Consider the following 15210-nt stretch of genomic DNA (forward strand, 5'->3'; position numbering starts at 1 on the left):
AGTCTCCACGGTCCCTAGTATGGTGGCCTACATTCAGTTGCTGGCGACCCCCAGCCCGTTTTTATAATGTATTGTTATTTATCGTCATACGTTTTTATGGTTCCATACTAGTTTTAAAATATACATCTGTGATAATCTAGTTATTTTACTGTCCTTTGACGACAGGTTTTATAATCAAACCGTATGTATTATGTATTATTACAGTCTATCTTGATTTAGTCACGATATGGCTGAAATATTGCCGATGTGTCTATAAATATTCACTCACTCACTCACTTCAACTGAATATGCTAAACAAATTCTAAATGGGGTTGTAAAGTCTATTCACATCATACAGAATGCATGTAAGTGAGGTCACTTTTCAGAAAAAAACCTAATATTGCAAGGATTTAATCAATTAGATTAATAGTTTGTGATTAAAACCTGATTTTTCTGTGCCCATAACATTATCATCATGATATTGGCACATGTGTTTGTATAAGCATTATTACTCAGATGTATTACAAGTATTGACACAAAATCACAACAATTTTCATTGCCAACATGCAAATAATAGGTCTTCTTATGACTGTAGTTAGTGTCATCTCCCCTAGTCCCATAAATTTAATTCCTTATCAGGGCTGAATATTAATATTGGAAAAAGTCTCGGGATAGATGTAATCTATCTTAATACAGAGTTGATCATCCAGAGTCGATATGTAAGATTGATGTAAGATAATCAATGGGAAAAAGAGTTGATTGAAAAGTCGATAATAGCATGTGTTCAATGATCCTAAGTCAGCATCGATCTATCCGAATGTAATGACGTGCATTAAATTGTGAACAAATAACAAAATACATTTTTCGTATGACTATAGAACCGAAAGCGAACGCCATTTCAGTTGACGGTCTCTGGCCATTAGCCCATTACGATCTATATTAATTAGCTACCCCGATAATACAGTGTACCATGCAACCCAAAACAGCAATCTATCAAACCTTTAATAAAAAACTGTTGCATTTACCACAATAAAATAATAAAATCTACCATGTATTTGGAAATTACTCTGATAAGTCAATCAGAGGTTATTAAATCACATTAAACTCCCTCTGATTGAAACAGGTGATTTGACAGGCGCATAACCGCGGTAACTAATATTTCCTCCTCTACCCAATGGGTAATGCATCTGTTGGGTAAATGAAATAAATCTCAACTGAAAGCTCCCATGTCGGGAATAACTTGTACCAATGCAGTGGCTTCCTTCTTGAGACATTATTTCTATTCGACTGTGTGAAATGGTGTTTAAAGTTCTTGTGGATCAAACGTTTCACGTATTTGTCAAACGCTTCACAGTAAGATAGAAGAGACGAGGAGGAGTCGACTGATGTAATTATTTCAACTAACCATCATAATGTACACGTGTTGTCCAAACACAGCTGAATCTATATACTAGTATACATATATTATATTAACGACAGCATCATTTAATTAAAATGATCATAAACATTGAAGATATGACAGTTTCAAGGTTCTTTGTGCACCATACCACTAAAATCAGACAGAACAGGTAAACACATGGCATTGTTGTGACAGATGGATGCTAATATACCACATATGCTACAACAGTAGCATTGCATTTTATTAAAATATATAGAATTTCTATACTTTTGGCATTGCGTGGGCATCTGCATTTGCAGTATACTAGTATATAAAGAAAACAAATTACACATGCCACAATCACGACAGTCGAGGAGATCGAGGTAAGTATAATTTGATTGTCCATGTTTACTCAATCAATCAATGGTTTATTGTATGAAAGGCCATTGGCCCATATACGAGTTAGTTACATAGACATACAGTTATATTAACAAATATTGTAGTGTACGGGGTATCAAGACAACATCAACAAACATAACACAAAGGCATGATGAATGTATAAAGATACTTGTAGTTGAACGTTATACCTTTTGCTTGACAGCAGACATTCAAAGTTATTAGCAGATATACACGAAAAGGACCAGACGGGTAGATATTCCATTCTTATTTTGTTATATACAGGACAAATAAACATAAAATGAAATTCGTCTTCAGGACCAAGGTTACAGACCGGGCAAATTCTGAGTGACTTTTCAATATTTAAATGTCTTCCTCTATTCACTTTTAAGTCATTCAGACCAAGCCTAAAGAGTATAAATCTATAGCGGAGGTGTTTGCATCTTAAATTTGAAAGATACGACTCTGGTTCAAGGAGAGACGTAATATTATGATATGTGTCGTACCTCGAACTTCCTTAAAGTGTAGAATGCCAATCCTGTCGGAACATAGCGCGAGTAGGAAATTGTTGTAAGACTGTGAATGTTCGAATGCTCTTTGAAAATATGTTCATACTTATACAGCACTGTTTAGTACAAGGGATGGTTGCATGAGCAGGTTTGTAGGTAATAGATGTAATCAATGAAAGTACTAGAGAAAGTGCGTAGCTTTAATTCTCATTCATCTGATACTCGGTGAAATTCAGGTAAATAAAACACTTTATTGGCACATATACAACAATATTGTGCATTTTTACTATTCGTATAGTATTGCATCGCCTGTTGTATAAAATAATTGAAAGAGTTTAACAGTCCAGCTGAAACACTGCTGCTTGCACAATATTATATTCGTGTCATTAGAATGTAGTGAATAACATGTTATGTTTCTAAACTTATGTAGTAATGAACTGCACTTATCATATTGCGTAAAACTGGATATACAATGTGAATGTTTATTTTCAGTCACCAAAATCAAGACCGCAAACGATGAATTTCAGTGCTTTATATATGGCTGTGGCGTTCGCCTTTCTCACTGGAAAAACAACAATGGTTTGTAGCAAAATGCAACTGACTGTCATCGCATATTCTATTTATATTAGTATATGTTTTAATGTTTTATGTTCTTAATAAAAGATAGCAACGCCATAAATCGTAAAGAACAATGAAGAAGGAGGCGTGGTTTATTTCACGATCAACCTTTGTTCTGACATGACGTCATTTCTGGAGCTTCGATCATACGTTCGCAACTCGATGACGTCGTTTATTGGACGACGCTATTTTAAGAGGGTAGTAAATTGTTCCCCTTAGACGTAGCTGGACAAGGCAGATAAACGCAATGAGCGAACGATCAAATCAAATAGAGCGCGAGATATGGCAATGTGTAATGGGGAGAATATGTACACATAGTGGCCGTCAACTGGTTTTGTGTTCGTGAGAATAATCAGAAAATACTAAACATAACCACCCTGTTAATAAAATGGGCTTGTCCGACATTGCCGGGATCGGATTGTATTGAGGGAGTTACATCATTTAATGCGTGAAAATATTTTTAACGCTGCTCAAATTTATCAACATCTTCAAAGAGGCTGTACATAATGTTGATATCACATATGAGAAATAGACGACTCGTCGTTCATTATCGTATTAAAAAACACACCTGATATCAGTCACTCACGGACCGAGTTTGATGAAACCTGGTATGTGTGTTTCTTATTAAAATGTATATGTGTGAGCATTGTAGTATTTTCACGTTGATAAGATTCATGCAATATTTTTCAGTTTGCGATGCCTTTGGACAACTTTTGCAAATCGGTTAATGCCATGGGCGTAAGTACATGAAACATTAATTTGCAAGTATCTTTTAGTTCTGATTAGTTTTAAGGCTGTATATTTTATGTTTATCTATCAGAAAATATCCGTATGACTCTTTCGTCTTTACACATGCACATTGTGTGTATACGTTATGTACACTCATTGCTCGATTGGGGCGATCGGGTAGCCTATTGGTTAAGGTGTTCGTTCGTCACGCCGAAGACCCGGGTTCCATTCCCGATATGTGTTAACATGTTTTAATTGTTATATCAGATTCAAAATAAGTTTTTATTCAGAATTACATCGCATGATTATTAAAACTTCCCATCCTATGGCTTTTGAAATTGTCGATGTCAAAAGCAGTTTTGGGTTTTTAGCGTCGATACACCAATGATTCCAACGACCCCTCTCTTTTGCAGTATCCCTATTGCAGTACGCCTAAACACCATCACTTGGAGATAACGTAAAGGCGTTTGCATTATTTTCTAAGTAATATATCGAAGGGTTTTTGAAAGTTCCCAGCCTATTGGCGTTTGATATTTTCCATGAAAAAAAGCAGTCTATGTACAATCAGCATTGTAGAGTAGTCACAATAGACAAATGATTTTAACTACGAAGATCTCCCTACTCTATTACAGTATTCCAATGCAGAAAAGACACTGACGGATGCAGTGAACGCACTCGGAAGTAAGGATTATACAATAATATATTTTGCACCTGGAAACAAATTAAATTAAGTACGATCCCTCCTTTTCATATATCCTGAACATATATTTTTTGGATGTATCTACATGTGCAGTTGGTAGGAGAAAGTATGTCACTCCGGGTGGGTGCAAATGTTGATATTGGGATCATATCATAGGATACAAAGACACACAGTAAGCAAAATGACATTAAATCATTAAATGACATGTCATCAGAGAATCGATTTTGGTTTCTGTATTTCAGTATGAGCTTGTAACCTTGTAAACAAAAGTAAATGTGTTTTGTTCTAAAATGTATAAAGGATACGATTTAAAAAAAATACTATTTTATTTGGAAATATGAACAAAGCTGTGCCTACCCTTTTCCCAGGTGTATATAAATGCACTGTGTATACTGTATTAAGTGATATAGGCACCAATTCGAGGTTAGAATAGTCGCACGAACCGGCTAAATGGATCGGTTGGTCAGACTCGTAAACTTGGTTGATCGTTGTCGTAAAACCAACGGATCGTTGCTTACAAAATCATTCACTGAATAGTTTGGTCCAGATTCGATTATTTACATTTTCATATTTGAATACTATCTTCTATCGATCGTAGTGTTTGTATGTAGAAGATGTCTAGTATACATATATATGTTATTGTTGTATCTTTTTTGTAGAATACGTGAGTACACAACCCAAGCCTTTAGCATGCCTGTCAACACGTTGATACTTTCTGGACTGCGTTGCAGTAAGACCTCATTGAACTGGACGGTTTGGGCTACACAACGTGCTTTGAAAATTGTATTTGTGAGTTAATGTGACCCGATTATAATCCTTGGTCTTGGAGCAGTAAACAATGATGATGGGTTCCAGAACATAATGGTAATCACCTGCATCACATTTGCTTTGAGATTGACTTGAGATAGTTTTACACAAGTCTATAGTGAACATTGAAGAATTCGTTCTCGCATGAATTTGGTATGTTTACCTCAGTACATCATTTTTCTTTAATATAGTTTGTTTGTTTGTTTTTGTTTGTTGTTTAACGCCGCACTCAGCAATATTCCAGCTATATGACGGCGGTCTGTAAATAATCGAGTCTGGCCCAGACAATCCAGTGACTGATATCATAAGCATCATTCCACGCAATTGGGATCAATGCCATGCATCGACCAAGTCAGCGAGCCTGACCACCCGATCCCGTTAGTCGCCTTTAATATAGTACTGTGGCACTGGTACTGACCATATATATTGTACAAACCCCTGTAGCTGGAATATCGATGAGTGTGTCGCTCAACAATAAATACGCAAACAATTTCCTTCTAAACTCCTTCAACAGGTACCTATCAGATGGGATTCTAGCAATAGGATGTAGACCTCATCAGACCTGCTCTCTATAAGTGATCGGTATATCTTACTGAGTGCGACGTTCGAATAGGCAACAAAGAAACTGATTCAAACAGGACAGACATTTTTTTTAGGCCTATCATATGGTCGTAGGTTATAATAGATAGAAATAGATTTCCATTACAGCCCTGTTCTTGTCCTTTTCAGAACGAGAAAAACACCGAGACAGCAATGGAAACTGTTCTGCAAATGGTAGGTTCACATCAAAGTTGTGTACTGGTCTCATGTCTGTTAGCTTCTTTTCCGAGTAAAATGCCTTGTTTGGCAGTTTAGCTGAACCGATGGTCCATACTATTTGGTAATGCAGATCTAATTGTTATTTATATTTCACTAGTTAATTAATCTAAAAATAACCAGTGTGCTAACCGCACCCTGAACAATCGGGCAAGAATTACAGCTACGATATTGCTGATGGTGACGTTAAACAACAATCAAAAGAAACAAATTGATTGTTTTTTATATCATCCGAACTTGGGTATATTTTAGATTTTCGTTTTACCCTTTCACAGTTGGCAGTTAGTCACATAAAATACTGCAACGAAGTGGAAGCCTCAAAGAAGGGAAACTAAGAAAGGCATGTTCTTCTATGGAAACTCGAGTAAGTAAGTTTTCTTTTACCGCTGTTTCGAATACTGTGTCAGTTATATTGCGACTGAATGAGGAACATTGTACAGAATATATATAGTAGGTGGAGGATTAACAGAAGAGGATAACGGTAACAACAATTGCATACATGGGCGGGATAACATGAGTAAGTAATGACAACTGGAGGATAACACTCTCTCAACATGATGGACAGAGAACACATAGGTGGAAGCCAATGGGACATGAAGCCAACTAAACAGGATAAGTTGCATAGGTGTAGTGATTATTGCTAAATGAGTTCATGTGATGAAACAGCCTTGATCTCTATTGATTGATGGCTTGAGGTGGCGAATGTGGACAGCTTCTGATAGTTTTCTTTTCTTGACATCATGGAGGTTGTCTTCTGTTAATCCTCCACCCACTTTATATATTCTGTACAATGTTCCTCATTCAGTCTTGCTTCACAACGGTATAAGGATTTATATCGAAACGCCGCCATTACTGTTTTAAAGAAGTTGTAATCCATAAATTGTGTCTACTTTGTCATCCAGCAACTTCCAAGTAATGCCCATCAAACAATTCAGCTCACGAAGTTGTCTTAAATAAGATCACTATTTAGAAATTATGTGTTCGGATTGGAAGTACGTTGCATGTTAAGAGTTTGGGAGCATTTAGGGAATGGTAGTTAAGAAGCATCTGTTTCTGTTTTTGCAAGTGATTGAAAACATCTAAAGTTCTAGACAGTCATATGACTGCTCTCTGAATAAGTGCTTGGTTGTAACATGGGGCAAGGGGGTACTAGGGATGTGACTGATTGGATTATGCACTATCCGCTATCTTGTGTGAAGAGTAGGACTTATTACCTCATGCATGTTTTCTTTTTTTCACAGGATACCAAGCCAAGCTGTTGAATTCGTGTTCTTGAAACCTGAATAAAAAGGGATGCACATTACTTTCTATGGTTGTGTTTGAATGTTCTCATAATAAAATATTGTCCCCGCCTACAGTGTCTTGTATATACATTTATATGATCATTGAATGAGTGAGTGGACGTTAACTTTAATTGTTATAACGTAGATCAACCTTGCAGTTGTGCAAAAGCAGATGTTAATCACGTACCGTTAAGGCATTTTGATAACAGCTATGTAGCCCTATCGTTTTTCACTGAAGCACCTTGAAGTTCTGAGAGACGTCAGATTTTTAGCGTTCTTTTTATAACACAACTTGTTTAAAGTGACGAAAGTAGAAATTAAACACTTTGTAGAGGATTTGTATTCCTCAAGGAAAAGATTTGGTTATGTGGTTGGTTGTAGAATAATTATGAATTACACATATTAGTGAGTGAATGCGTTTGTCTTAAAGACCCTTTTCAGTTATATAGAGAGTTATGGAGAGCCCTGGGGGCACGGGTGGCCCAGTCGTCTAAGGCGCCGCGATTCGCTGTGCAGAGTTGCGTCCCTTGGGCACGCCAGAAACCTATGATTGTGGGTTCGAATCCCGGTTCGCCCCGATTATGTTTCTAGGTTTGTCAGCACCATACCCGTGCTCGTGGGTTTCACCGAAGTGGTAAACGTCTGGGACCTGCATCACTTCGGGCTTTCCTCCCACATTAAGCTGACACGCCGTGATATAACTGGAATAATGTTAAAAGCGGCGTTAAACCCAACTCACTCACTCACTCACTATGGAGAGCCCTATCAGCGTTATACACCAAGTACTTTCGCACTGAAGGCATGACACATGGTGTATATATCTCTTGTGGAACCATTGCTATTTTATGGATGAGGTGTTTGGGGTGTTAACATGTACAGAGAAGTCCAGTCGAATAAAAAGTGCCTCTCAGAGGCGGACGATATGCATCAAATATAGCTACACGAGGAGATACTCAACGAACAGAAGTTTACAAAAGGCTTACGAGATTAGGCCATATGACAGCACACAGGATCGCCCATTTTATACATGAGAATGGGAAAAATCAACCAAAGTTATTGGAGAAGAAATTCTTTAAATTTTTAGAACAATACAACGCACTTTTGATCTTTGAAAGTAATTTAAGTAAAACGAGTGCGTATCAGGACTTTTTTAACTTGACTGACTGTGATATGTGGACTCGGGAAACATGGAATGATAGTAACATAGTAAGATAGAACAATCTTGTTTCTACTTATTAGTGTGAGTGTGTGTGTATGTGTGTGTGTGTGTGCGTGCGTGTGTGTGTGTGTTGCGTGTTTGTGTGAGTGTTTGTGTGTGTGTGTGCATTTAATGCGAGACACAGACAAAAAGTATTTAATTCTTTGAATCTCTCTATATAACGGCGTGTGAACTTGATATGAAAAGAAGTGCGAAGTGATGCAGGTCTTAGACGTTTGACATTTTCGCTTGGGTGAAAGCAACGAGCACGGAGATGGTGTTGACACACCTGGAGACATTTCTTTGTTAAAATGATAACCTTTGCATGCATAATGGAGGCAACAACTTTGTTAAGCGAACACATTACAACACATCGCAACAAAATTACTCACAGTGCATACACAACAATAAAATAGAAAAAGCGGAAGAGAGTTTGTTATACATTGCGATACACTACATATACGAGGTTTTGCAACTTGAATATAAGACCAAGTCGCAGAATATCTTTTGCATATATATAATATCTGTTATTTTTCAATATAATCTCTATTCACTTCAATACACTTATTCCATTTGTCCTTCAAGCTTTTAATACCACTTTTATAGAAATCCGCAGATTGTCCCTCTAACCACGCCTCTGTGGCAGCCTTTATGTCCTCGTCATCCTGGTAACGTCTTCCATGTAGGGCGGATTTCATTTGCCGGAACAGGAAATTGTCACTGGGGGCTAAGTCTGGGCTGTAGGGTGGGTGATTTAACTGTTCGAATCCACATTCACATTTGGCGGCCTGTGCAATTCTCAACTTGTGAACCGGAGCGTTGTCATGTAAAAGTATAATATCACGTGTTAACATCCAATGGCGTTTCTGGCGAATAGATTTTCGTAATTCTGTCATTACATTAGCATAATACCGTCCATTGGTTGAAGTTTTGGGTGGCATGTAATCAATCCGTAATATGCCTCTTGCATCCCAAATATGGTGGCCATTACCTTGCTAACCGATGGGGTGCCTCCATTGCATGGATTCCAATTTAGTTTCTGGGTCCAAGTGGTGGATCCATGTTTCATCACCTGTCACTTGACGAGAAAGAAATCCGGCTTCATCAGCAGTATGGAGATCCAGGAGGCCTCGACAACTTTCAGTTCTCTGATAGTGATCTTGAGCTCTGAGGTTTCTAGGTACTCATCTTGCAGATACCTTGGACATACCAAGATACTCACGAATAATGGTTCCAACAGTTCCAGCTGATATTTGGAATTCCCTAGGAAGTTCAGATACTTTCACTCGTCGGTCAGACAAAAACATTTCTTTCTATAGCAGCAATGGTTTACGGTTGGGTGTCATCTGAAGGCCTGCCTGACCTTGGGTCATCGTTTATGGACTCCCTACCCCTTTTAATCTGTAGAGACCAACGGCAAACTTCGGAATAGTCAGGAGCATCCTTACCCATTACTTTACACATACGATCAAGGATTTCTTTTGCTTTGCATCCCTCCTTGGGAAGGAACTTCATTACAGCGCGCTCTTCATGTTTGAGAGAATCCATGATTGTGACCACCCTTAGGTGAATGAAGCATCACATTTAACTTATTGTTGTGTCTGTAACTTGTTATGACACGTGTCAACCTGATGTTATGACTAGTGTCACACCTGCCACAAGTTGACATAGTTTGTGTAAACACAAATGCCTAAGTTGCAAAACGTATTGAACGCCCCTCGTACGTCCACACGACACCAGTGTGCATCAGTCGCAATGAGCTATCGAGGTAGAATCTGCGTCTATTGTTTCAGCATTATGGTGAACAGGAGGAATGCACTTTGATATTTCACAAAGCGTACATGTCCAGAACTAGAAGTTTCAAATACCGTATTCGTCGAAATAAGCGCCCTGCTCTAATAAGCGCCCACGGCGATATTTGCTGATTTATTGGCTAAAGAACAATCTCAATAAGCACCCCTTCCGATTGATCGATGTCTTCGTTGAACCAATTTATTTTTAACAAAAAAAGTACACACATTATTTCACAAAATGTTGCAGGATTGAGTGACGGTTAAATACACACAATGAAATTTAACAACAGTTCAATTTTCAATTAGGAGATAACTTACTGTGTTTTGAAATTTGATGTAGTCCCACTGTAGAGTAGATACCTCTTATTTTAATTTGGAACCGAGCGCTTTAGAGGTAACTCCATTCTACCATGACGACAACAACGCTTTAAAAACGGTGCTCTCTTGCAACGGGTAACTACACAGGGTACAAAGGTCCGCTATGTTTGAACATTCCGAAAATTGTTCAAAGGTAGTTACATATGTAATAAATATTACTAAAGTTCAACATAAAATACCCATAGCCTTGAATAATTCAAAATAAGCGTTCAAAACACAAAGTTTTTCGAAAAGAAGTTGACAAATAACCCTCCCAACTTAGTCCAAGGATAGATCTTTTAATGTTATCCCAACCTGTTGTGCACTGTTTGGAAATCAGCGAGAGAAGTCATTTCTTGGAAATGGAATATGCCAATTCCATTGTAGGGGTGACAGGTTGTAGGAATAGTTATAAAAATGCTAAACGAATACATTCTCCAACAAACAAACTGCTATTCATTTGACATGTGTAAGTCTTATTTGTTAGTAATTACCCCTCGTAAATAATTTTAAAAAATCAAAATAAATGCCTCACCACCCCGAACTTGGATATGGCAGATACGCTGACAATGCATGTATTTACCGTTCAATTATAACACATAGTCATACAATTATCATCACCAAAGACTCTTGTCGCCTCAGGTGAGAATAATGATACATGCAAAATGGTTGGGAAATGAGGAATGCACCACTTCAATACCGAGGCACTAACCGCTCATGTTCATGATCAGATCAGGATTTAATTGTATGCAGGGGTTTAAGAGATCCAATTACCTTGATTGAATATATAGTACATATATATGACTGTGTTTTCCAAACAACTGGAAATACCATATATATACGTGTATTATATCAGTAATGATATCTTATTCCTGTTAAATGACAGCATCTTTTAATTAAAGTGATCCTAAAATTTGAAGATATGACGATTTCAATGTTTAATGTGCAACCTGCTACAAACGACAGGCAGAGCAAAAGTGTTGTTGTGACACATGCATGATTATTTAATAGAAAATGTAAGTGCATGAGAATAATCGCACTAGATAATCCGCCGAAACAGACATACAATGTATATATATTCCAGCAGTTTTGTATATTATCACAATTATTAGAATTTCTGTACTTTTCAAATTGCGTTGACATCTGCATTCTGGTTTAAGTAAAGAAATTAATTTACCCATGCCACAACCGACAGACGAGGGGAACAAGGTAAGTATAATTTGCTTGTCCATGTTTACTCAGACTGTGATATGTTCGAATTCTCGTTGAAGATATGTTCGTACTCTTCCCACCCCTTTAGAATAAGAATACAATCTGATATTTCTGCTGCTAAAATAAATCTTAAAAGTATAGCCTCCACTCAGCTTTTGTCTTCTCTACCATGGCAGTTAGTAAAGCCAGAGGTGGACCCATCACCAACTACACTAAAGAAATCCGAAACAAACCAACTGATTTATCAACAACAATAAAATGAATTAAGACACTCATATGCTACTTACAAATCAATCTTTACAGATGGATCCAAGGATGGTGACGCTGTTGCCAGTGCCTCCGTCATTGGATCAAGGACTATCTCATCCTGATTACCTGATAACTGTTCTATTTTCACAACAGAAGCCAATGCCAATCTAAAATATATCAGTAAACAGCCAAAACATCATCAGTTTATAATATTTCTGATTCTGATGATGCCTGCAGGCTATTCATAACATGTCATATCAACATCCACTTTTAATCGAAATTATTGAATTGTATAATGCTCTTGCTACTGGTCAATACGACATCGTTTTTTGTTGGTTACCCAGCCATGTTGGAATCATAGGTAACACAATGGCCGATGCTGCTGCAAAATCAGCACTCAGCAAATCTGTGCCACCACTTCTCATCCCATACACTGATTGTAAACCCTTGATTAGATTTTACATCCGTGATCTAATGTAGAAGTAGAAGTAGGTATCAATAAATTACATGAAATTAAACCAAATATCGGTTATACCTACTTGGGTTGTCAGTCCAGATTTGATGAGGTCATTATGCGACGATGTAGTATTGGCCATTCAAGATATACTAATGAATATATAACAACATCAATAATGGATCTTTTTAACAATGTTCCATCTCATTTAATAATTAACTTTTTAAAAGAAATTGAACTGTTAGATAAATTTTGAATCTGTGTAAATAGTTACCATTTTATTGTATCAGTAGTGTTTAACTTGTAACGGAGATTGTTAGTGGCTGTATCCTCAAAGGGGGTTGAAGTACTGTAAAATTATTGTCCCCCCTGAGAGGGTATGTAAGACCATATCAATCGAAGTAAGTTTATTCCTACTATCATTTTAGTCGTAGTATGCTTGTTTGTTTTAATTTTGGCTAAAACTGATGATATTCGCCAGCGGCTAAGGGATGGCGTAAATCCTGCTGGGGAACCGTGCAGGTAGCAGAAGAATTGAAAGTCTCCACGGTCCCTAGTATGGTGGCCTACATTCAGTTGCTGGCGACCCCCAGCCCGTTTTTATAATGTATTGTTATTTATCGTCATATGTTTTTATGGTTCCATACTAGTTTTAAAATATACATCTGTGATAATCTAGTTATTTTACTGTCCTTTGACGACAGGTTTTATAATCAAACCGTATGTATTATGTATTATTACAGTCTATCTTGATTTAGTCACGATATGGCTGAAATATTGCCGATGTGTCTATAAATATTCACTCACTCACTCACTTCAACTGAATATGCTAAACAAATGCTAAATGGGGTTGTAAAGTCTATTCACATCATACAGAATGCATGTAAGTGAGGTCACTTTTCAGAAAAAAAACCTAATATTGCAAGGATTTAATCAATTAGATTAATAGTTTGTGATTAAAACCTGATTTTTCAGTGCCCATAACATTATCATCATGATATTGGCACATGTGTTTGTATAAGCATTATTACTCAGATGTATTACAAGTATTGACACAAAATCACAACAATTTTCATTGCCAACATGCAAATAATAGGTCTTCTTATGACTGTAGTTAGTGTCATCTCCCCTAGTCCCATAAATTTAATTCCTTATCAGGGCTTAATATTAATATTGGAAAAAGTCTCGGGATAGATGTAATCTATCTTAATACAGAGTTGATCATCCAGAGTCGATATGTAAGATTGATGTAAGATACTCAATGGGAAAAAGAGTTGATTGAAGAGTCGATAATAGCATGTGTTCAATGATCCTAAGTCAGCATCGATCTATCCGAATGTAATGACGTGCATTAAATTGTGAACAAATAACAAAATACATTTTTCGTATGACTATAGAACCGAAAGCGTACGCCATTTCAGTTGACGGTCTCTGGCCATTAGCCCATTACGATCTACATTAATTAGCTACCCCGATAATACAGTGTACCATGCAACCCAAAACAGCAATCTATCAAACCTTCAATAAAAAACTGTTGCATTTACCACAATAAAATAATAAAATCTACCATGTATTTGGAAATTACTCTGATTGGTCAATCAGAGGTTATTAAATCACATTAAACCCCCTCTGATTGAAACAGGTGATTTGACAGGCGCATAACCGCGGTAACTAATATTTCCTCCTCTACCAAATGGGTAATGCATCTGTTGGGTAAATGAAATAAATCTCAACTGAAAGCTCCCATGTCGGGAATAACTTGTACCAATGCAGTGGCTTCCTTCTTGAGACATTATTTCTATTCGACTGTGTGAAATGGTGTTTAAAGTTCTTGTGGATCAAACGTTTCACGTATTTGTCAAACGCTTCACAGTAAGATAGAAGAGACGAGGAGGAGTCGACTGATGTAATTATTTCAACTAACCATCATAATGTACACGTGTTGTCCAAACATAGCTGAATCTATATACTAGTATACATATATTATATTAACGACAGCATCATTTAATTAAAATGATCATAAACATTGAAGATATGACAGTTTCAAGGTTCTTTGTGCACCATACCACTAAAATCAGACAGAACAGGTAAACACATGGCATTGTTGTGACAGATGGATGCTAATATACCACATATGCTACAACAGTAGCATTGCATGTTATTAAAATATATAGAATTTCTATACTTTTGGAATTGCGTGGGCATCTGCATTTGCAGTATACTAGTATATAAAGAAAACAAACTGCACATGCCACAATCACGACAGTCGAGGAGAACGAGGTAAGTATAATTTGATTGTCCATGTTTACTCAATCAATCAATGGTTTATTGTATAAAAGGCCATTGGCCCATATACGATTTACATAGACATACAGTTATATTAACAAATATTGTAGTGTACGGGGTATCAAGACAACATCAACAAACATAACTCAAAGGCATGATGAATGTATAAAGATACTTGTAGTTGAACGTTATACCTTTTGCTTGACAGCAGACATTCAAAGTTATTAGCAGATATACACGAAAAGGACCAGACGGGTAGATATTCCATTCTTATTTTGTTATATACAGGACAAATAAACATAAAATGAAATTCGTCTTCAGGACCAAGGTTACAGACCGGGCAAATTCTGAGTGACTTTTCAATATTTAAATGTCTTCCTCTATTCACTTTTAAGTCATTCAGACCAAGCCTAAAGAGTATAAATCTATTGCGGAGGTGTTTGCAT

The 15210-nt window shown here is 36.9% G+C and overlaps 1 protein-coding gene across 1 annotated transcript; it reads left to right on the forward strand.

The window, feature by feature from the left end:
- The first annotated feature begins 2776 nt into the window (after positions 1–2776).
- Positions 2777–6267, forward strand: LOC139459147 (uncharacterized). The gene is made up of 6 exons (XM_071240603.1): positions 2777–2841; positions 3571–3618; positions 4242–4290; positions 4969–4973; positions 5846–5890; positions 6208–6267. The coding sequence occupies exons 1-6, from the start codon at positions 2779–2781 to the stop codon at positions 6265–6267; spliced, it is 270 nt and encodes an 89-aa protein (XP_071096704.1). The 5' UTR covers positions 2777–2778.
- The last annotated feature ends 8943 nt before the right edge of the window (positions 6268–15210 follow it).

Source organism: Haliotis cracherodii, unplaced genomic scaffold, assembly GCF_022045235.1.
Source record: "Haliotis cracherodii isolate W230 unplaced genomic scaffold, xgHalCrac1.p SCAF_1, whole genome shotgun sequence".
NCBI lineage: Eukaryota > Metazoa > Mollusca > Gastropoda > Lepetellida > Haliotidae > Haliotis > Haliotis cracherodii.

Excerpts from the sequence above, each read along its gene's own strand:
- LOC139459147 (XM_071240603.1), top strand. The coding sequence starts at position 2,779 with ATGAATTTCAGTGCTTTATATATGGCTGTGGCGTTCGCCTTTCTCACT. Across the intron at positions 3,619-4,241 it reads AATCGGTTAATGCCATGGGC|TATTCCAATGCAGAAAAGAC; the intron begins GTAAGTACATGA and ends ACTCTATTACAG. Across the intron at positions 5,891-6,207 it reads TGGAAACTGTTCTGCAAATG|TTGGCAGTTAGTCACATAAA; the intron begins GTAGGTTCACAT and ends ACCCTTTCACAG.